The following is a 21,761-nucleotide window of genomic DNA, read 5'->3' as shown; positions in this document are numbered from 1 at the left end:
TATGGATTCCATATTCTATATTATATTTTTATTTAGGAATAAAAAGTATCAGGCTGAGTAATGTTTTGGTGCAACTAGTGACCACTTTTGAGCTGGCCCATTCATTTGAATATTAATTCCTACTAAAGGCTAGGAATGATGCTTTTTAATATTTGAATGATGCAGTCAAAAGAAGAAAATCAGGAATAAGGAAGAGGACCTGAAATCAGTTTCAGGGAGTGTCTCAGTGAAAAGAGATTATGGGTTAAGACATTGAGAAAGCTTTAGGATCAAATATGTTTGGTCTTATTAATTCAATACAGCAAGTAAAAATAGCGCTTTATAAAACAAGTGAAACACATCCATCCCACACTCTTAAAGTTAATGCCTTGAAATGACTATTAGTTTCTATTATGCTTTCAAGGTGAACAACCTCAAATCACAAACTATAACAACATTATGTGCAAGTATGAACTCTACTAGCTTTCTTCTATTAATTTTTTATTTACCTTCTGTCAGATTGCTAATGTGTATATTATTATCAAGGACAAGAATTGTCTAAACAATTATAATCCAAATGAAGTGGAAGAACGGGAGAAGAAGTAATATTCGAAATGTGTTAAAATATAGTAAGATAATCACCTGGTAAAGGAGTAATATATGGAGGAGTGAGTGTGAAATTTGAATTAATAGTGGCAGAAATAATTTTTCTTAAGGTACTCTTTTTGAAGAATGTATCCTCTGCTGTCCTACATACCCTACCCCATAATCCTAGTTGTTAGGTCCCATTTCCCTGATGTTCTTGGTTTAAGTACTATTGGTTTTTGTGAAGTTGTTTTTTTTTTTTTCTTTTTGTGGTTCACAGTAGGCTTTTTAAAATTTTATTTTATTTTTGTTAGAGTATATCTGATTTACAATGTTGTGTCAATTTCTGCTGTACAGTCATACATATACATACACATTCTTTCTTTCCTACTATCTTCCATCATGTTCTATCCCAAGAGATTGGACATAGTTGCCTACACTGAAGTAGGACTTCATTGCTTATTCATTCTAAATGTAATAGTTTGCATCTACCAACCCTAAACTCCCTATCCATTCTACTCCCCTCCACCCCTTGACAATTACAAATCTGTTCTCTATGTCCCTGAGTCTCTTTCTATTTTGTAGATAGGTTCATTTGTGCCATATTTTGGATTCCATATATAAGTGATATCGTATTGTATTTGTCTTTCTCTTTCTGATGTATTTCATGAAGTCTTTTCAGTCAGTGCAGCCATTATCTGTTAATGCCTCAAGATAGCTGTCCCTATCTCTTTCAGGTTTGTACTCCCCATTACTTGGTACTCCCCATTACTAGGTTCCTTATCAATACTCAAAGAAGGAAAAAAAAAGTAAAGAGGAATGCTACATGCATAAGAGAGGTATTTTTAAGCTAAAAACAAGGTAAGGTTCAAATATCCAATTAAACAACATTTATTGACTCCATTCATGAGTCTTAATTCACAGAGGTTCTTGATTAGAATACATGTATGAATGGGATTATATTTAGATCACATGGATATGAAGATAATGCAATTAAATGAAAGTTTTATGCCATCCCAAGAGCTGTGGTTTCGCATTTTGGTTCAACTTACAATGTGAGTCATTCAGAGTGAGGAGAAAGAGCACATGAGTCAGGTGGAACACCCCATTCATCTTGGATATTTTATAGAAACTTCAGCACCTCTGTTCCATTTATTTTCACTCCTTCCAGTAAGAGATATAGTCCCTAAAGTTAGAGTAAATGATATGACCTCATTTCTTAGAATCTTTCCCCTCGACTCTGTCATTTACTGTCACTGGGTCAGTTCTAGAGGATTAATGGAGGCTTGGCTTTGAATCTTGTCCTGGACATTGACTTATCAAACCTGATCTTGAGTGTCAGATCCACAGAACAGAAGGGTGACTTGATCAAGTTAGTTAAATTTTCTTAGCTTAAGTTACTCTTCTTTAAAAATAAGTATAATAATATATGTCACATGTAAATAGATGGGAGTATAAAACTCAAGGATATAAGCTTTAAAAGTTAGCTCTCAAGTAAAATAAAAAATGAAGGGTTCATGCACCATATCCTGAACCATCCTTTTATTTTTTAGATAAGACAGATCACACCTCATGAATTTAGGCCCAGGTCTCCTGGCCTCCCTATCATACTTCAGCCATCAACTGGGCTCCAGTCCCTGGATGTCTGTTCTTGCTATGTCTTCTTTACTAAGATCTCTCCTCTGACCTATCTGCCTGGCTGCTTCCTTTACTTTCTCAAGGTCTGTGCTCATAATTTGCCTAATCAGAGTTCTTCTCAACTCCCTATATAAAATAGTACTCCCTAACCATTTGTTATTCCTTTGACAATTCTTTATTTTCTTCAGATCATTTATCACAATCTCTATCTCAATAAAATTTATACTCTTTGAGAGCAGGGACTTTATTTATTGCTTTGCCCCTGGTACATAAAATAATGCCTGGTATATATAAAGACTTTCAAGGAGAAATACACATTGAATAAATAAATGCATGAGCAAGTTTCCTAATCAATTAATGAAGGGTATAAGCTTTGTGAAGTGTGACTGTGTAGGTCCACAGCCTCTCAATTTATCTTACCTAAGGCAAGTTAAATAACATTTTCTAAGCCTCGAATTATTTTACTTTAAAATCTAATATTACCTCTATAGTCGCCTGAGTTGGCCCATGTCTGCCTACTTTTAATAACATTTTTTGTGCTTTGGCCAGAATATTCTCTTCCAAATGCAAACAAAACTATATTTTTAAAAAATCCGTTCATGACTTGCTTAGGAAAAGATAGGTTATTGCTTTAGTGACATTCTTGGGACAAAGTTCAAAATTCTTAATTCGGTTTTGCCAGATTAAGAAACTGCCTGTCTTGCAAAACTCTTTATGTTTCATCTTGGTGTTCCAGTCTTTGTTTCATGGTGGTCTTTTTTTCAGGTCCCTAATAGCACCATGATCTGTCTTGACTTCAAACCTGCATTTACTTGCCCTCTTCTTCTCCTCATCAATTTCTAATGTATGCTTTTATGTCAATAATTCTTTTTCATCCTTCAGGTCTCAGTTTAAACGCAAATCTTCTCCATGTCTATCTCTTTGCCTACTGATCTGTCTTCCTATCTTTCTATGCATTCATCCATCCTATGTTGAACCATAGGATAGTGCCAATATTCAAGCAGGTTTGTACTATAACAATGGTAATTTCCTTAGGAATACTAGAATGTTTGTTTTTTAAGCTCCACAAAGCAAAAAAAAAAAAAAAATCATATCTTATATCCTCAGAGCTAAGCACAGTGCCTTATGTTTAGCAAATTTTCTATAAAGTTTCTTTGAATTAAAGTCTTACCACATGACAGTGATTATCTTTGTTGTGGACATGATATTTGTTGAGTGTTTTACTGCTACCATAGTCATGCTGCAAAATCCAAACTGTGACTATATTATAATCATGAATGACCCATGAATTGTTTAGAAAGGGAAGAAGGGAAAGATCAAGGAGGAATAAAATGAAAAGACAGAATTTAAGGAAGTGGAAGGGAGGACAGATTTGAGAAATGGTGATGAGGAGAAGGGAGGGAGAGAGAAAAGGAATAAGAAAAGAAAAGGATATAGAATTTTTACCTTCCAGTAACTTGAATATTTTCAGGTCTATCAGTGAAGGAGTAAGTGAATTCCATTGTCATGTGGTTAAGCAGCCACTCTGAATTAACACATTTTTTAATACCACGAGGTTATTCTTTTAGCCACATTTTTCTAGGTCCCAGTTTGGAACACCTAGTTTTAAGTTTACTGATCATAACTTACCTCTTTTTCAAATATCTTACTTTTATACATTTATACTTCTCCTCATGTGTAAATCTAATCCTCTAGCGTATATTTCAGTTTTATTATTTATATTATTTATATTTCTATTGATTTTATCATTTCTTTTTTCTGTTGCTTCCATTTCCCATTTCTCATGAATTTTATTTTCTTATTTAGTCATGATGCTTTTTATTTCAAGAGATATTTCTCATCTGATAATTTTGAAAATGTTGCTATATTTAATGTATTGATATGTGACTTTTATATAAATCACAATATCTCATCCACAAGTGTTTAAGATAACAATCAATTAAGCAAATAAGGCAGACCATCCTTTACACAAAAAAAGAAGTGTCAAATATTAATGACTATATCATAAGCAAGTCAAAAATGCATATTGCTATTTTGAAAAAGCATCATAAAAGATTCAGAGGAAGCTATAAAGTAATTATATTTTATGGCTATTATCAGAAATTGTAGCAATTCTTGTGAAGAAAAAGGTTAAGGTCAATTATTCAAAATAAAAGAAAAATTATTTAAAATTATATTTTAAGTAATTTGCTATGATGACTCTCATTAACATATATATATATACATATATATATGGCATTTTTGAAGACTTTATATTCATTCAGTTTTTGTTTTGTTTTGTTTTGTTTTTGTTTTGCATCTAATGATATAGGAAGAATAAATACTGCCAATGTTGAAGTTCATCAATTTTTTAATGTACTCTGAGGCAGAAGTAACCGAAAAGACAGAAACCAAAGCAACAATGATTGGTATAAGGGCTCACCATCTAGATCATTCTCTGGAGTTTCTGCTGTGTACCAGTTGGATGGTGGTCCAGTGCCATTGACTGTCATGGCTGACACTTGAAAACTGTACTGACTTCCTTTCTCCAGTCCTGTGAAGGAATTTTCCACAGAAGAAAACGAAAATTACTGAATAATGAATACTTGTAGTGGGTTTCAAAAGTTTTTGTAAAATTTTAACAATAGTAGACATGATTTACATTATTTCGTGATTGTTGTGGTAATTATTGTTATTTTGGCTAAAGGGGTTGGAATATTACAGCAAGAAATCAAATTATTTTTCATCTACTCTCACTTTTTTTTTTCCGTTTACAAAAAAATGTATCCCTGAAAATAGCCTCAGGGCAGATGCAGAATATAAAATATGAACGATGAAGAAATAATCAAAAATAGCAAGGATCATTTTTCCTCACAGTCCAGAAGAAGTCTGCTTATAAATCAAGAAAAGTCAATCTGAAAATTTATGCTCCAACACTCATTCAAGGTCAGTGATTATGCTTTCTTTGGCCAAGAAAGAAAACTCCAAAACCACTGCACTTCAGGAGAAAATACTAGGTCTTTATCTCTCAAAAACATCCACAAAGGCATGCTTTGTTTTGCAGCAGCTTCCATACTAGAGCATGAAGAAAATCTATCTCTGTGATAATTTGGACATATATTGCTGTACACAGTGATGACATCAGAGCTGATTTTAAAGTACACAGAGAACACAGGTAGAAACAAGAGGTCCCTGTGGATTGTATGAGGTGTGTTAATTTTTAGCCTAAAAACTTTCCTTTTGACTAAATCTCAATGCAGTTCATTAACATGACAAATTCTTGTAAAATAAATGACACCTATCAAAAGACCACATGACTTTTTGAGACATTGAGAATTCAGTTTAAACTGGCAAGTTCTTAAACCTCAAGGAGTTGAACACCACTGATAAAATTAAAATACCACCTCTCTTTTGCTTTTTATATCAGTTTGGAATGACACAAACATTTGGTAACAAGGAAAATTCATAAATGATACAAACTATAAGAGAAATGATGCTTACATCAAGTACAAAATTATGTATGTGTATATTTTTGCACAAGAAGATGAGTAAATCTTGAGAATTCTAACTTACTACTTAACTCATACTATTAGAGAAGACAATTTCATAAACCCACCCACAAAAATACTGTCCTGTTGGGAGGCTTCTAATTTTATAAAATAGACTGGAAAGCATGGACAGAGAATTGCGTTGGTTCTGTTGTTGTTATTGTCATTATCAGTGTTTTACTTGAATAGCCATAGACCCACTATAGTGATGTACACATGTAAAGCACACATGCAGAACTGTTGAAAGATCCACTGAAGCAATTCTTAGCACAAAGGAAATATTGGGTTAAAATACAATATCCAACACCACCAGCAATGGAGTGAATGGATACTTTTGGACACAAGGCCTTTGTCGTGTCTTAAGTAGACCCATGCTCACTTTGATTCGTCCCTTAGTTAACATGGCATTGATCTATGTTAATATTTGTACACCTTCATATACAATGTTGTTGATTCCTGAAGCAGAGGGATTATCCAGTTCTCAGAAATTAAAAAAAAAACTCACAGGGAGAGAGTTCTGAGAAGAAATGTTTACCTCATCATTGCAGCTCATGACTTTCACAGTGTTCTCACCTGAAATAGTTTTAGTCCATCAAGACTATACGCCTTTGCATTAAGTAGAAATTTATTTTTCTTTGAAAAGAATGGACAATTATATTAATCAATCTCCAATGACTGATTTGAAATACAATTTGTGATGGTCAGTTTTATGTATCAACTTGGCTAAGGCTAATGTCCCCATTTATTCAATCAAACACTAATTTAAGTGCTGCTTGGAAGCCATGTTTAGATGTGATTAAAATTCAAATTCAGTTATCTTTACATAAGAAATATTATCCTAGTTAATCTGGGTGGGCCAGATTCAATCAGGTAAAGAACCTTAAGAGCAGAGCTGAGGATTTCCTGTTCCAGGTACCTTTCCTGATGGCCTGCCCTGTGGATTTTGAAATTTCCCAATCAGCCATCACAATCAATTAAACCAATTCCTTGCAATAAATCTCTTAGTATATATCTCCACTAATTCTATTTCTCTGGCTGAACCCTGACCTGATACACCACCTTATCACATGCAATATCTTGAACTGTACATGGAAAACTTTCTGAATGCCCTATATCTGTTCCATTCATTTGACTTTGAATCAAGTGACATTTTGTGTGAAGAAACTATCAATTTTTTATTAAAAGGTAATTAAAATATCTCACTATAAAGTAGAAATGCTAACTTCTTACAATGTTGCCAAATTTTGACTTGTATACTGTCAGGATCACTAAGTCAGTTTTAAATAAAATAAAAGCCTACTAGTAGTTTGAATAAGCTACTTATCAGAATATCCCTTCCATCCATATACAGTAGCTATTTGTATCTTTTTCTCTATGGTATCTAGAGAAATTTGAACATCCTATGTAGATTAGTGTCTAGCTTACTCTGAAAATCCTGCTAAATTACCTTGAAGCATTATATTTTGGCTTTAATTTTTTTATTTTGCATTTTATTCCACAATATTGGTGTGGAATTTCACTACAAACACCTAGACATTCTGGATTAAGTATAAAAATTCAAAAATATACATAAAAGACCAATATTAAAAGATCTTAATGTCAAGTCAAATGGCCCATCTAATGCTGTACAGCTCAACAGAGTTTTACTGTAAGTAAAGCAGGAATTCTTTTGGAAGATGAGAAATTCACCAAGGGAGGAAACATACTCCAACAGTTTTGTTTGTTAAAAAAAAAAAAAAAAAAAGTTCTTTAGATTGCACTGAATCTGCTTTACCTACAGATAAATCCCAGTTTTACATAGCAGCACAAAAAAAGAAAGAAAAATTCCTTTTTAAAAATAACTTCACTCAAACCTTTAGATTCTAAATTTAGTACCTTCTGCACCAGATATTTATCAATAGAATTAAACCTATGACCCTTTTCTAGGTCTAGATAAGTGTAGGTTGCAGGCATAAGCAGAATCAGAACTTTTGGATTTTCAGAGAGTCAGTGGGGACATTACCTTGAATTCTAAGTTGCAAATATCCCAGTTTCTTTGCTTTAAGGATTACCTGGCCAGGCAAGTTTCAGATTTGCAGAAAGCTGTTTTAATCTCAATTTCTTCTACAAGGCTATTAGGTAACAACACTTGTGTTTTTAACCTTTTGAGTGTTCTTTAGAGAATCCAGTGACAAACTACTTGTAAAAATAGTTTATGAAATTAAGCATTTAATAGGTGCAAAGATAACTAACATTTGCAGATTATTTTCTCACTAGATTTTCAAATAACGTACTATTCTGGCACAAAATACATTATCATTCCCACTTTAGAGAGAGTAAGGCTCAGCAAAATTAAGCAAAGGGGCTGTGTGGTATTTTCGTCACAACCTGGACTGTTTGTGGGTGAAAATTCTGAGATCTAAAGACTTTTTGTCTCTTTCAAGGGCCCCAGAGAACTCTCTTGGTTGGTTCTCTTTCTGATCCACTCAGACTAATCTGAAACCTACCAGGGATTGGTAGTTTTGGTAAAGCACTGTGTAAACATCAGAAACATTTCGTCTGTCATAGTAACATCCAGAATTGAATAATGTGCTGTTAGGCATGAAAGAAATGATGATTCTGTCATGGACAGTGGATCAACCTGGAGATCAAGAAAACCCAAAATTCAATATAAAGAAGAGTTAACTACCCACACTTTTTAAAAAACAGAAGAGTTAACAGAACTACCTCCCTCTATGGGCCAAAGTGGGGAATAGAGAAAACCGGACTGGCACCCTCTTAGCATCTGCTGCTAATTTCTTTTAGATCTTGAACTTAACACTCATTGAGATGTCTGCTTCAGATACAAAAGAATATTATCAACAAAAGTTGAAGATTTCATACACAGAAAACTTATTTGTGGACTTTTAATATACCAATAATCCCAGGCATGAGCTCCACAGTAACCTCGCTTCCCAAAGCACTCCTGTCTTTAAGGATAATGATGCATGTTCCCTTCTGGAAAAATCCTGGCCAACCTGGACATCTCCAGGCATTTCTACCCACTTCCCAACTCTGAGCACCAAAGGTTGCCTCTGAGAAATCATTATTTATGGCATGCACAACGGTGGGGGAGATTTGTCACTGAAACACTTGCATTTTCTGCACATCTTCAGAGATGAATGAATCAATAAACAAATCAATCAATCCATCATACATGCAGTGTTCAAAGACTTTTTGATATCAACTATCAGGGTTGGTACCCCAAAAATTCATACATTGGAGATGGGATAGAAGGAAACCAGTCTGTAATAAAAAGCTCTTTTGTGTGTGCATTTCTCAAAGCTGTTATCCTGAGTTGGGCTAGTGGATATATTCAATCCATATTTGTAAAATAAGTTGATAGGAAAGCTTGGATTTACTCTCTTCTGTAGTTACTCAGTTCTTCTAGCTGCAAAGTTAATCTTCAGTTTTTATTATTCAATCAATATCTCCTTCCATCTCTGAATTAATTTCACTACCCATTTTCATAGTCAGACAACCACATAATCATCGCCTATGGTCAATAACATATTACCTACAATTTCAGAATTAAGAGTATAGGTTTTCAACTTAGGCAAAATTATATTTAAATTTTAGCTTTACCACTTATTAGCTGTGTGATCTTTAAAAACTTGCTATTGCACTTTCTTTGCCTAGGTTTTCTCAACAAATAGTATATATAAATAAAAATTTTTATAGAGATTAAATTTTTAAAATATATAAAGCTTTATTTTTTACAGTTTTTTAAAGCTAAATTGATGTATACTTAACATACCAAAAGTTGAACATAATTAATGTATTCATTTTAATGAGATTGGCCATATGCATATACTAAGATATCATTACCACAGTCAAGGTAATATACCTATCTATCACCTCTAATAAACTCTTTTGTCCTCTTGCTGGTTTTTTTGGCTGTGCCTGTAGCATATTCCTGGACTGGGGATTGAACCTGCACCACAGAAGTGAACTGAGCTATTGCAGTGACAATGCCAGATCTTTAACCACTGTACCACAACAGAACTCCTCTTGCTCTTTTTTTTTTTTTTTTAATGGTAAGAACACTTGGCATGAGATAATTTATAAACAAATTTTAAAGTCCACAATACAGTATTTTTAACTATGGGTCCTATGTTGTACAGCAGATCTCTAGGACTTACTCATCTTGAATAACTGTCATTTTATACCCACTGAACAATTCCCCGTTTTCCCTTCCCCCTCTCTCCTGGCAGCCACCATTTTATCTCTGACTATATTAGATACTTAATATATGTGGAATCATGCAGTATTTGTTCTTCTGTGACTGGCTTACTTCACTTAGCATAACATCTTCCGGGTACATCCATATTATTATAAATTGCAGGATTTTTTTTCTATTTTGATGCCAATAATATTTTGTTGCATGTATATAACAGTTTCTTTGTCCATTTGTCCATCAATGGACATTTGGATTGTTTCTCTACCTTGGCTACTGTGAATAATGCTGCAAAGAATATGGAAGCACAGCTATCTCTCTGAGATCCTGATTTCAATTCCTTTGAATATATATTCAGAAATGGGATTGCTAGTTCAGTGGTAGTCCTATTTTGAAGTTTTTTTTTTTTTTCCTTGCTTTTAATGGCCGTGCCTGCAGCATATGGAGCTTCCCAGGCTAGGGGTCAAATTGGAGTGCAGCTGCTGGCCTACATGACAGTCATAGCAATGTGGGATCCAAAATGTATCTGTAACCTATGACACAGCTCATGGCAATGCTGGATCCTTAACCCACTGAGCAAGGATAGGGCTTGAACCTGCATCCTTATGGATACTAGCCAGCGTGGTTACTGCTGAGTCACAATGGGAACTCCCCTATTTTTAACTTTTTGAAGAACCTCCATACTGTTTTCAGCACAGTAGCTGTTGTCAAATTTGTGATGGCTTTTATTATTGTTATAAATATTTAAATTATTTCTAATATCAATGATCATTTATAGACTCATACAATAGGCAGAGTCACAATAAAGTGAGCTAAAGATGACAACATTGTATGGCACAAGGAGCACATGACTAGGAATCAGAATGTCTGTAATACACTTGGGATCATCTCTTTAACTAACTGTATATCTTAACAATATCATTCTTTGGACCTCAGTTACCACTTCTATAAAACAAGGGATTTGGATGAGATGAATTGTAGGGTTCCTGTTCTGTTTGTCAAGGACCTATATTTCAACTTCATTGTGTCTATGTGTGTGTGTGTTTGCCTAGCTGCTTCTAAGTAAAACTTTATCCTAAAAGAAGTTTGTTATTGGAGTTCCTGTTGTGGCTCAGCAGATTAAGAACCCAGCATAGTGTCTGTAAGGATGCAGGTTTGATCCCTGATTCATTCAGTGGGTTAAGGATCCCGAGTTGCCACAAGATGTAATATAGATCACAGATGTGGCTTGGATCCTGTGTTGCTTCGGCTGTGGTGTAGGCTGGCAGCTGTAGCTTCAATTCAACTCCTCGCCCGGGAACTTCCACATGCTATGGGTGTGGCCATAAAAAGAAAAACAACTAAAAATTAAAAAAATAAAAGAAGTATGGTATAGGTAGCAATTCTTTTCTTAGCTTTAAAATAATTCTGTTGAAAACAGATTGTCTTCTGCTTGTTTCCATACCCAATGAGTAATAATATAATGCTTTAAAACTCTCTGGTACTTCAGCTTCTATTTCTAGTTTCTTAGCATTTATGGTCAACAGATGATGTATTATTCAAATAATATAATTCACCTTTATTCCTCTGATGTTAACCTTGTTATAAAATTATTGAGCTATTGTTTTAATTTTTCAGTCCATAAAATACCAATGAATGTTTACCAACTATGGTTATTCTTACATTGGCATGAAGCACAGGAAAACTCTTAAATTCAATTCCAGACAACCTTCTCTGAAGAGCACTCAAAAAATAAAAACAGCACTTTAAAAATTTAGGTGACTTGGGTTCCCACAATAAAATTGATAGCAGTGATTTAAAATCCTTGTTATAACTCCGAATTACTTTGTTATTGCAGATGTCTCATTATCCTAGCAAACACACACACACATATAACAAAAAACACCTGCCTAACAGATAAAGACTGTAAAAAAAAAAAATTCAGTCTCTGCACTTGAATATTTATATCACTCAAAAGAAACATTCTAGCATTTCTAATTTTCTAACAGCCAAATCAATATATCCATGTATCTTTCACGTATTGAAAACATGGGGTCAAATCCTATACATTTTACAGTGCTACAGATTCATATAGAAAATCAAATACTTCTGCTTACTACAAAGTGTGTAAGTAACTAAATATATCCTGGGGACAAGTCAAAGTCCCAGCCAATCTACAGTGTGTAGTACTTTCTGATTCCTTTGTGTTTCATAGCATTAAAAACATTCCCACATTTAGGAAAGCAACATGCTTTATACTGAAGCTGGGACACAGGATGGGGGGAGGAAGGGAGATACTCTGCAAAACTTGCTTTTAATATTTAAAGAGTATGAGGCTAATCTATGACTCCTTTAAATTCTTTAATTCAAATTAAGAATTCTCTGTGACTTATTTTGTGATAAATATCAAGTACAGTTACAAACATAACTGAGCAGATTATATTTGCATTCCCCAAAGCATTTAGCAACTACTGAAATGAATAAGGAACAGGATGAATAAAGGTTTCAAATCTGGAGTCCAGATTCCTACAAATCTATAAAGATGGGAGGGGCATTTGTGCAGTATTTCAATAACAAGCTAATTCATCCTATTTCTTTGTTTTGACTGAAATGCTACTAAACCAATGTGGAGATGGGTTATCCTATGCTGATGAGAAGTGCTAATTGTCACATATATTTTAGGTGAATAAAGATATAGGACTGAATTATTTACTTTGGATAAATAAAGTTTTAATAGAGGATATAATTCAAAATGATTATCCTTGAGAAGAAAAGTAATGAAAGGAGTCTGTAATGAGTAGAAGATGGTATAGTAGGGACATCCAAATATAGCCTTTCTTGGAAATGTGGCTTTGATATATGTAATGAGTTTAGGATCTTGAGATGAAATTAGCCCAGATTTTTATGGATTCTCTGTCCAACGAATGGTGTTTTTATAAGGAAAAGACAGAGAGACACACAGAGGAAGTCACACAGAGATGGAGGCAGAGATCTGAGAGATGCATTGACAACACAAGGAATGTCAAGGATTACCAGCAACCACCAGAGATTAGGAGACAAACATGGGGCAGATTTTCTCTCAGAGCCTCCAGAAGGAACCAATCCTTCAGATGCCTTGATTTGAAATTTCTGGTTTCTCCTGAACTGAAAAAATTAATTTCTGTTGTTTTAAGCCATCATGTTTGTGGTAATTTGTTATGACTTGCCTTAGGGCTAATATGGCATCTTTGACAGTAAAAAGGTTAATACTTGATGCTCTGTAGAGTTATCTTTTAAAATGATTTTAATTTTGTAGAGAGAAAATCCTAAAAGTTTGTATATTTAGGGAGTCGGAATTTTTGATTTGATAATATTGAGCTCAGTGTGTTACATTCCATTTGGCTAAAAAAACCCAAATATATTAAACATTTTTTATCAGTAAATTCTTTTGGCTATGTGGCTACTATTCATTTATTTTCTTGACCAGTCCCTTCTTAGCTGTTCAGTGGACATAGAGTTAAAGTTAGTGGTAAAAATTCTTCAGTTTTCAGTAATCAAAATTTATGCTATGACTTCAGAGTCTGGATATTTTGTTTTTTACCTTACATATGCAATTAAAAGATATATTTTATTGTTACACAAATGAGCAATAATTGCTATTAATATTTGTATTTAGAATATATTGTTCTAAATATATTCTTGTAAATTTTTTCTTTGATTTATAAATATGGATTAATGCACTAATATTGATTTAGAAGTGAGTTATTTGCTTAACATGTTTTAAATATTTAACCTGTAATTTAATTTGTTTACATACAATATTTTCAATTTTCCACAATATGACTGTCTGAATTTTCTACATACTTGTCTAGAGTTGGATAATCAGTGTCTTCAAAAAAAATTATTATTTGATATTAAAGTAACAGTGCAATGAACATGTTTATAGTTTAAAACTTTGCAAAAAACATGTCTGCAGAATTTGGAATAAAGAAGTTGAAAGCCTGGATCATACATTTATGAATATACATACACGTATATACATCTCTATATAGCACATATCTCCATACTGCTTTATGGAAAGATTCTAGAAACTTTCTGTCCCAAAAGTAGTATATGAGAGTTCATATGCTTTCCAAACTCTCATATGCTTTCTAAAACAATGTATCATCATTCATTTTTATCTTTATTACTTTAATCAAAGGAAAATGTTGTCATTTTCAATGTGCATTTCTCTACTAATGAGACTGAACATTTTATTATGATTTTTGGCCACTTATAGTTCTATAAATTGAATATTCACTCCTTAGTTTTCCTATTGTAATGCTCATAAATATTTTATAAAAATTATTTGATATTTTTAATATTTTTCATTTTAGAAGGAAAAGCAATGATTAAAAAAATTCAGGGCTTTGAATGCCTACATCTATTAAAATACAAAGCTTGGATTAAATTACCCTTAGAGCCTCTTCTTCTATTTAAATATTAACTCTTAAGAATTATACAAAGTTTTTTAAGCAATATTTTGCAATTTTGGTGATTTCTTTTTAAGTAAACTATGTATTTGTTGGACCAAATATCCCAATGAGCACCTATGCCTGACTTCAATTATTTTTACCTCCTTCCCATCAATTTATCAGGGAAAAAGACATAGGATCTTGACTTTTTTTTCTTAAGCATTTTAAAGAATATAGTAGAATATCACAACTTTGCTTAAATTCAACAATACCTGCCTTGGAGATTTTGTCTAGATATCATATAGGTAATGCAATTTTTGACAATCTACCTTGGAAGGATTCTCATCATTACATTAATATTTTTCGTTTGTTTATTTCTTTTTATGGCAACAACTGTGGCACATGGAAGTTCCTGGGCTAGGGGTTGAATCCAAGCTGCAGCTGCAGGCCTATGCCACAGCCACAAGCAGCATCATATCTGAGCCACACCTGCAACCTATGCCACAGCTTGCAGCAACGTCAGACCCTTAACCAACTGATTGAGGTCAGGGATTAAACCTGCATCCTTGTGGACACTATGTTGGGTTCTTAATCTGCTGAGACACAAAGGGACTTTCTACATTAGCATTTTATAGGCACAAAAGAAAAAAACCTGAGGGGGAAAATCTTGGTTTCTATCAAGTCTCACACTGTAGACTGGGCAAGGAGCTTAAAGTGTGTATGTGTTTTGTGATTTCAAATTGAAATTTACTGAGTACTTGATATAAAGAAAGGAATGGATAAGAAGTTACATTTTTTTTTGTCTCATTTGCAGTGATAGTTCACTTTATGCCTCATCTGTAAGTTATGAGTTTTAGCTTGCATGTTGTCATGGAGCCAGTTGATGTACCATGACACATATACTCAACTTGACCCACTGATCCTTGTCATGATCCACTTATATATGTTTTGCTTCCCAAACCCTTAGTTCATGCTCTTCTTGAACTTGAAAAGCCCCTGTGCTGCTGCTACCCTAGACCAAGCCATCACCACGTAAGGAGAGAATTCTATGTTTGCACACTTACCAGAAGTGCTGACTTCCAAGGGGTTGTCTGGAGCTATAACATAGTTAACAACTGTAGTCCTGTTGGTGGACTTACTTTGACTGGTAGACAAGAGGGAAACTGCTCACTCTTGCCATCCATCTGCTGTGAGACATTGTATTTCATGCAGCTTCTCTAGTGACATCCTTTAAGGCCAGGCTATCACTGGGTTTGTTCTAAACTTGTGGCCAGCACAATAATATCTCATCATTGTTTGATTTCTTCTCCTCTCCTCCCCCTTGACCCAGGCCCATGTCCCTTCTTCCCTCACTCTTGTTCTCCTGGAATTGTACCCCAAAAACATTAACTTGAAAGCCTGCCTCAGTCACTGCTTTCCAGGAACTGCGACTGACATGTATTAAAGGTTCTAATAGTTAAAAGAAATATATGATTACTCATCTTATATACATACATATACATATATATATATATATACACACACACACACACATATATATATATATTTATACATAAATCTCTAAATACTGAATGAAATTTGGTCCAGTTTTCAGAGAATAACTTTGACCCACTATGAGTTTTACCACTATTGCTGTATAAATTAATTTACTCTTATACTTATGGAAAGTAGAATAAGTATTCTCTTTATTCCTCAAACTAACACTCTCCCCACTTTCCAACCTCATCCTCACTCCTGGAGATTGGGGGAACAGGACTCAAAGTGACTTAAACTTGGAACCATTTGATTATGCAACCTTAAAAAGTTATTAAACAGTTAAAAGTTATTTGACAACGGAAGCTATTGTTGAATCAGCTAAAAACTAATATGGATAAAAATTCAATGATATGTGTGTATTAATATAACAATCCAGAAGCAAAATGTGTAGCGAAAGTTTTATAGGGAATATCAAGTTAAAAATATAAAGGTTATTCTCTTTCAGATCAGGAAATGACACCTACCAGGAAAAAAAAACGAATGTTTTCTCAAAGTGAGAGTACATTTTACTGCTGAAGCATTTAATTCATCAAAACCTTTGAAGACCACTCCATGTGAACACTGACCTGTGAACAGGTACCATAGGTTGTTTGGCTCCAGTGTTTCTATCTCACCCCTACGGGTCGTCTTTCTGTGTCGAATTTTATAGCCGGTAATAAATCCGTTTTGTGTTCCTGATGGAGGAGGCAGCCAGCTTACTTTGATACTCTGTAAAATAATAGAGGTAAATTAAAACATTGGAAAAAGGAAGGACAACAGGACAGACTCAAAGAATTGACCCAAACCTAAGTGCAAATAAAGCAGAGATGCAAGAAGATTTAAGGATTGTCTGTTAGAACCAAAATAAATTCATTCTTTCAATGATTTGTCTGATTTTGACAAAAACACACAATTTATCTGATTGATTACATGTATTATTATCTCTCCTTTGTAAATGCCCTCAAAATGACAGTAAAATATTCTAAATGGTATAAACCCATAAGGAAATAGAGAATAGGACTCTAGCAGATGAAAGACAACAAATTTTTGAGAGGTGCAAATTGAGGAAAGTGACTGAACCAAATGAAAGAGATGAAACCTAAATACCTCTTTAAGATATGTTAATAAAAACAAGGTGATTAGCATGACAAAATTCAGGACTAGAAATTGTTGCTTCCTAAATACCTTATAAGGCAGGACTAAGGCATGGTTCTGAGATAGAAGATGGACTGAAAATTCTACCACATTCAGCAAAACCAGTCTGTTAACCTGCCTTAAACTTGCAAAGCTGGGAGAGTCTTTCTCTAATGATATTGACATGGAAGCCACAGAATCAGAGATACCAAGCACAGAAGAGAATAGGGTTGTAAGACACCCAAGTTTTCTTCCTTCATCTGATACCTATAGCAAACGCAACCAGGTGTATAGGTCCCATGTAGAATATCAGACCATTACTCCCTAGAGAAAATTAAAAGTTTGGCCATATAGAAAACAGGCAGGTCTCTGATCAACTCCACAATGGTGAAGCCCCTACTTAATAAACCTCATTCATGCACTGGAATTTGCACTTTGTAATAATACTTTCAGTACTTCATTTTCATGCAAACTGAAAATTTAAGACTATCAGACATTGAAAAAGAAAGGCTTTAGCATAAAACACAAAGGAAAAAAAAAACACATAAGAAGACAATGGTATGTGAAGGGAACAGCATTAGTGTAGATTCAAAAAAGGATCAAAAAACCATCATTAATACTCTTATAATCTAAGAGAAAATTCTGCATCCATGAATAGGATAAAAATACAAGAATAAAGAGAGTTTTAAGATTATGAAAATTATCATTTGCTTATACAAATAAGATATTTAATAGATAAATTGGAAGATGAATTAATAGAAATCTTCCAAAATTCAATGAGGGGAAGAAAAGACAAAGATAGGAAACTGAAGATAAAAGATAAGGAATTAGAGCTTTAGCTCACACTATGTAACTCCCAATTAATAAGAGAATGAAAAAGCAGGAAAAATGAAAGGTAGAAAATTAGCAAAAACAAAACAATCCAAAACAAAAAAGCAAAAACTCATCCCCCCAAATAAAAACCCGACAGAAGTGGAAGATTTGAAACTCCATTCTGAAATGGATTATGGAATCTATAACAAATGAAAAAGAACCACATTAAAGTGTAGTGCTGTGAAACACTCAAGCCTCATGGGGAAGGAAGGATCCAAAATGAAGGAAAACAAATTAAGGTCACATGGAAAATGATCAGGAGCAAGAATAGCATCGGATTTCTCAACAACAACATTTGGAGTTAGAAAACAGCATGCAAACCTAGAATTCCATGTCTATTCAAATAAATTATAATGTATAATGAAAATATAACACATGGGTAAGAAGTACAGGAATATTTCAGATAGGAATGATTTCCAAGATATCTTTTTTTGATCCTTTTACCAGGATGCTAATGAGGGTATGCTTCAGAAAGATGAGAATGCAAACTGAGAAAGAAAAGTGTTTGAAGCCCAACGAACAGAAAATCTAAAACAACAGAGAAATGTGGAATCCTCAGGAAAACAGGAAGGAAAATTATACTGTAAGATTGGACTTGGTAAGACATCATACTCAAAAGAGTACATACTGCGTAATTCCAATGATATGAAGTTCAACAATAGACAAAACTAATCTATATTAATACATACCAGAAAATAGTTGCTATGGCAATGGCACTGGGGTATTAGTTGGATATGGATACAAGGAGACTTTGGGGAGTAATAAAAGTACAACTTAGTTAATGTTTGTTACATGAATAGATACAATGGTCAAAATACATGGCTATGGGCTGAATTTTGCCTCCCCCTAGCCCTCAATTCATATGTTGAATCATAATCCACAGCACCTCAGAATGTGACTGTATTTGGAGATAGGGCTTTAGAGGAAGAAATTAAGGTTAGATGAAATCATTAGTGTGGATCCTAGTCCAATGTGACCGGTATCCAGTATCTTTACTAGAAAGGGAGATTAGGACACAGACACACATTGAGGAAGACCATGTGGCAACACTGGAAGAAGACAGCCATCTGTAAGCTCAGGAGAGAGGTCTCAGAATCAACAGCTCTGCCAACAAAGATCTTGGATTTCTAGCTTTCAGAACCTGCTATTTAAGCTCCCCGGCCTCTGGAATTTATGACAGCTCTAATGAAGTAATACACTTATGGAAGTGAGCACTTAATATTGGTGGATTTTTTTTTTTGTTACATCTCAATCAAAGAAGAAGGAATAGAAGAAAAATGAGGAAGACAGGAAGGAAGAGTAGGAGGAAAAGGGAGAAAATTGGTGAAGTTCTGAAATGGAGATGGAAGTGTGCCAGAGTACAGAATCCTGACATAACAATAAGTCAATAAATGATGTCTCAAACTAGAGAATTAAAATGAGGGAATTAAGGGACACTAAGAGCACACTTATGAGAAATGTAAAGGTAATAATACTAGGGGAAAAAAATAATGACTAAAAGTTATGGATATGGGAATCTGAAGGGAATGAGAACAAGATTTAGAGAAGGGCAATGAAGAGTCTGCTGGATTTTGTTATAAGCCTAATAGGTACTACTTAACTTAAAGAAATAATATGCGTGTAATAATTTGATGAACTTTTAATTTTTTAAATAAACATATACAATTGTTCTTTTGAGAACAATTGAGAAATAAACTGTCAGAGGCTGAGCAAAATGTCAAGGAATGGATTTCTGAGCCCTTGGCGGGTGGACCATCTGATACTGTTTCAATTATGTGGGTGAAACAGCAGGAAGGCAGTGTTCTCCATGGACAGAGGAGTTTGAGACCCTTCTTTCACATCTGCCACAAACTGGCTAGCTCTCTACAAATAATTAAGTTCCTATGAAGGATTTTAAAAATCATCTAAAGTCACAGTTATTTGCTCAGCATTCAAAAAATTTCAAAGAACATGTCAACTATAGTCAATTTTCATCATTGCAGTAGTTGTTTTCTATAAAGGTTTCTGAACCCTGAATTTGGGGATATCATAATATTGTTCCTAGGGAAAATACAGGTTTAGTTTCTTGAGAGACTTTGGTAACATTTTTGTCAACTTGTCAATGCAGCACCTCGTTTTATGTGTGTTCCTGTTTAAAGGAACAAATCCAAGGAATAAATAAATATCATTGTTGATTCATTAACATTGAACTTATGGCTAATAGCACTGTAAGGTATGTCTGAATGAAACTTATCTAACACATGTATTTTCTCCTGCAGGCACATTACAACCATCTTGCACTTGGGAACACTAGACACAGGTGAGACCTACACTGAGGAACCATTTTAAACAGCAAAATTTCCAACAAAAAGAAAAGGAAAAAAGTTAAAAAGTGGCATTTCTTTGAACACAAAGGGTCACTTGCTTACAATACGAAAAATGAAACAAGAAGACAGTGTCTCCTTGTTCAACCTCTGCTGGGAATATGTACTTCTGGAGATAAATTTTTCACTGCTCTGCATGTGCACAAGTCAGCCAATGACTATAAAGATAGAGTGGGTATCAATTTTGAGATACAAATACATTTAGCAGTTAGGTGAATTGGCAAATATAGAATCTCTAAATAATAAAGATCACAAATAATTATATAATAAACATGTTTTAATAAGGGGAACTTAGCTAAATTAAATACAATTAATCTGATTATTTCAGGTGTTAAAATATATTTGAAAGAGTATGGCACTACTGATATCATTTCCTTCACCCCCATTGCTCTTATTAATACTTAATACTTTTTTTGCACTTAACTCTAGACCTGAAAATGGTCTAAGCACCCTACATACCTACCTGAGTTATTTCTTTTTTTTTTTCATCCTCACGATGACCCAATGAGTTAAGGTCTGTTGGTATGCCCATTGTACAATCATATAAACTGGGACACAGAATAGTTAAGTAACTTCCAACTACGTAGCAGTAAATTATAGAGGCAGGATATGAACTGAGATAATATGAGTCTGAAGGTGGCATTTTTTTTTTTTTTTTTTTTACTAATTAATATTGTCTCCCATTGGAGCTCCCAAGGCTGAGAATCTAAATCATCAACTCATCCAGTTATTATTCATTTAAAATATATTATTTATATCTCTGCTGTGTTGAAAGCACTATCTTTGGAACTATGGAAACACCCAAATAAATCATGATGTATATTTATTTTGGCTGAGGAAATAGAGATATAAATTTATACTGAAAACAAAGTGCTAAATGCTAGAGTAGATAATCCCAGAAAAGATGATGGAAGTATAATAGAAGGAAAGATTAATTCTGTGGTTAAGAAAGACTTTACAAGGAGCCCATCCTTCAGTGTTAGTAGGACTTCATGAAGGAGACAGAAAAGATATTTAGGACAGAGTGAATATCAAGAGTAAGTTTAAAGTGTTATGACAGTGTAGAGCTTCTTCAAATGAAGATCAAGTACTTGCTTAGTGGCTAGAGCAAATGGACATATAGGGTGATGTAATTGAAAGGCAGAAGGAAAAAAATGGTGTTTTAAGCCATGTTAAAGAAACACAGTGTTAGATAAATGTGCTCATTTAAGGCATTTGGCTAAGTTTTGGGGAGAAAAACTATGAATAAAATAACAAAGAAAGTATTACTTAAATATGCACACACTCATCCACATCTTCTCCCCTCTCCACACATATGAGCACATGTGTTGATGCTTCTTCACTCTCAAGTGTTTCAATACTAGTAAAGGAAACCAGATTTGTTGAATGGTCCTATCTTATATTAATACTTCATTACTCATCTTATTTTTATTTTTCAATGTTTTGAGATAGTCATGGCTGATTTTATTGCCATTTTACAATTATGAAGAAAGTAACTGAAGTACCGAGTTAAATGAATGGGCAGAAGTCACCTTGTATC

The 21,761-nt window shown here is 33.9% G+C and overlaps 1 protein-coding gene across 5 annotated transcripts in view; it reads right to left on the bottom strand.

Annotated features, from left to right (window-relative positions):
* DCC (DCC netrin 1 receptor) overlaps positions 1-21,761 on the bottom strand; it is a 1,237,100-nt gene that overhangs the window by 237,848 nt on the left and 977,491 nt on the right. For all 5 annotated transcript variants that reach the window (XM_021073456.2, XM_021073460.2, XM_021073463.2 and 2 more), the window contains 2 exons: positions 16,439-16,580; positions 4,625-4,735 (listed from right to left, as the gene is read on the bottom strand). In XM_021073456.2, coding sequence (XP_020929115.2) covers positions 4,625-4,735; positions 16,439-16,580 — 253 coding nt within the window. The remainder of the gene's footprint in view (positions 1-4,624; positions 4,736-16,438; positions 16,581-21,761) is intronic.

The sequence above is a fragment of the Sus scrofa genome, chromosome 1 (assembly GCF_054392235.1).
Source record: "Sus scrofa isolate SSC_HxYL_T2T_F1_AM1 chromosome 1, Sscrofa_HxYL_maternal_Yorkshire_Landrace_v2.0, whole genome shotgun sequence".
Lineage (NCBI taxonomy): Eukaryota > Metazoa > Chordata > Mammalia > Artiodactyla > Suidae > Sus > Sus scrofa.
The sequence above is the reverse complement of the archived record's forward strand: the minus strand, read 5'-3'. Positions and strand labels throughout refer to the sequence as shown.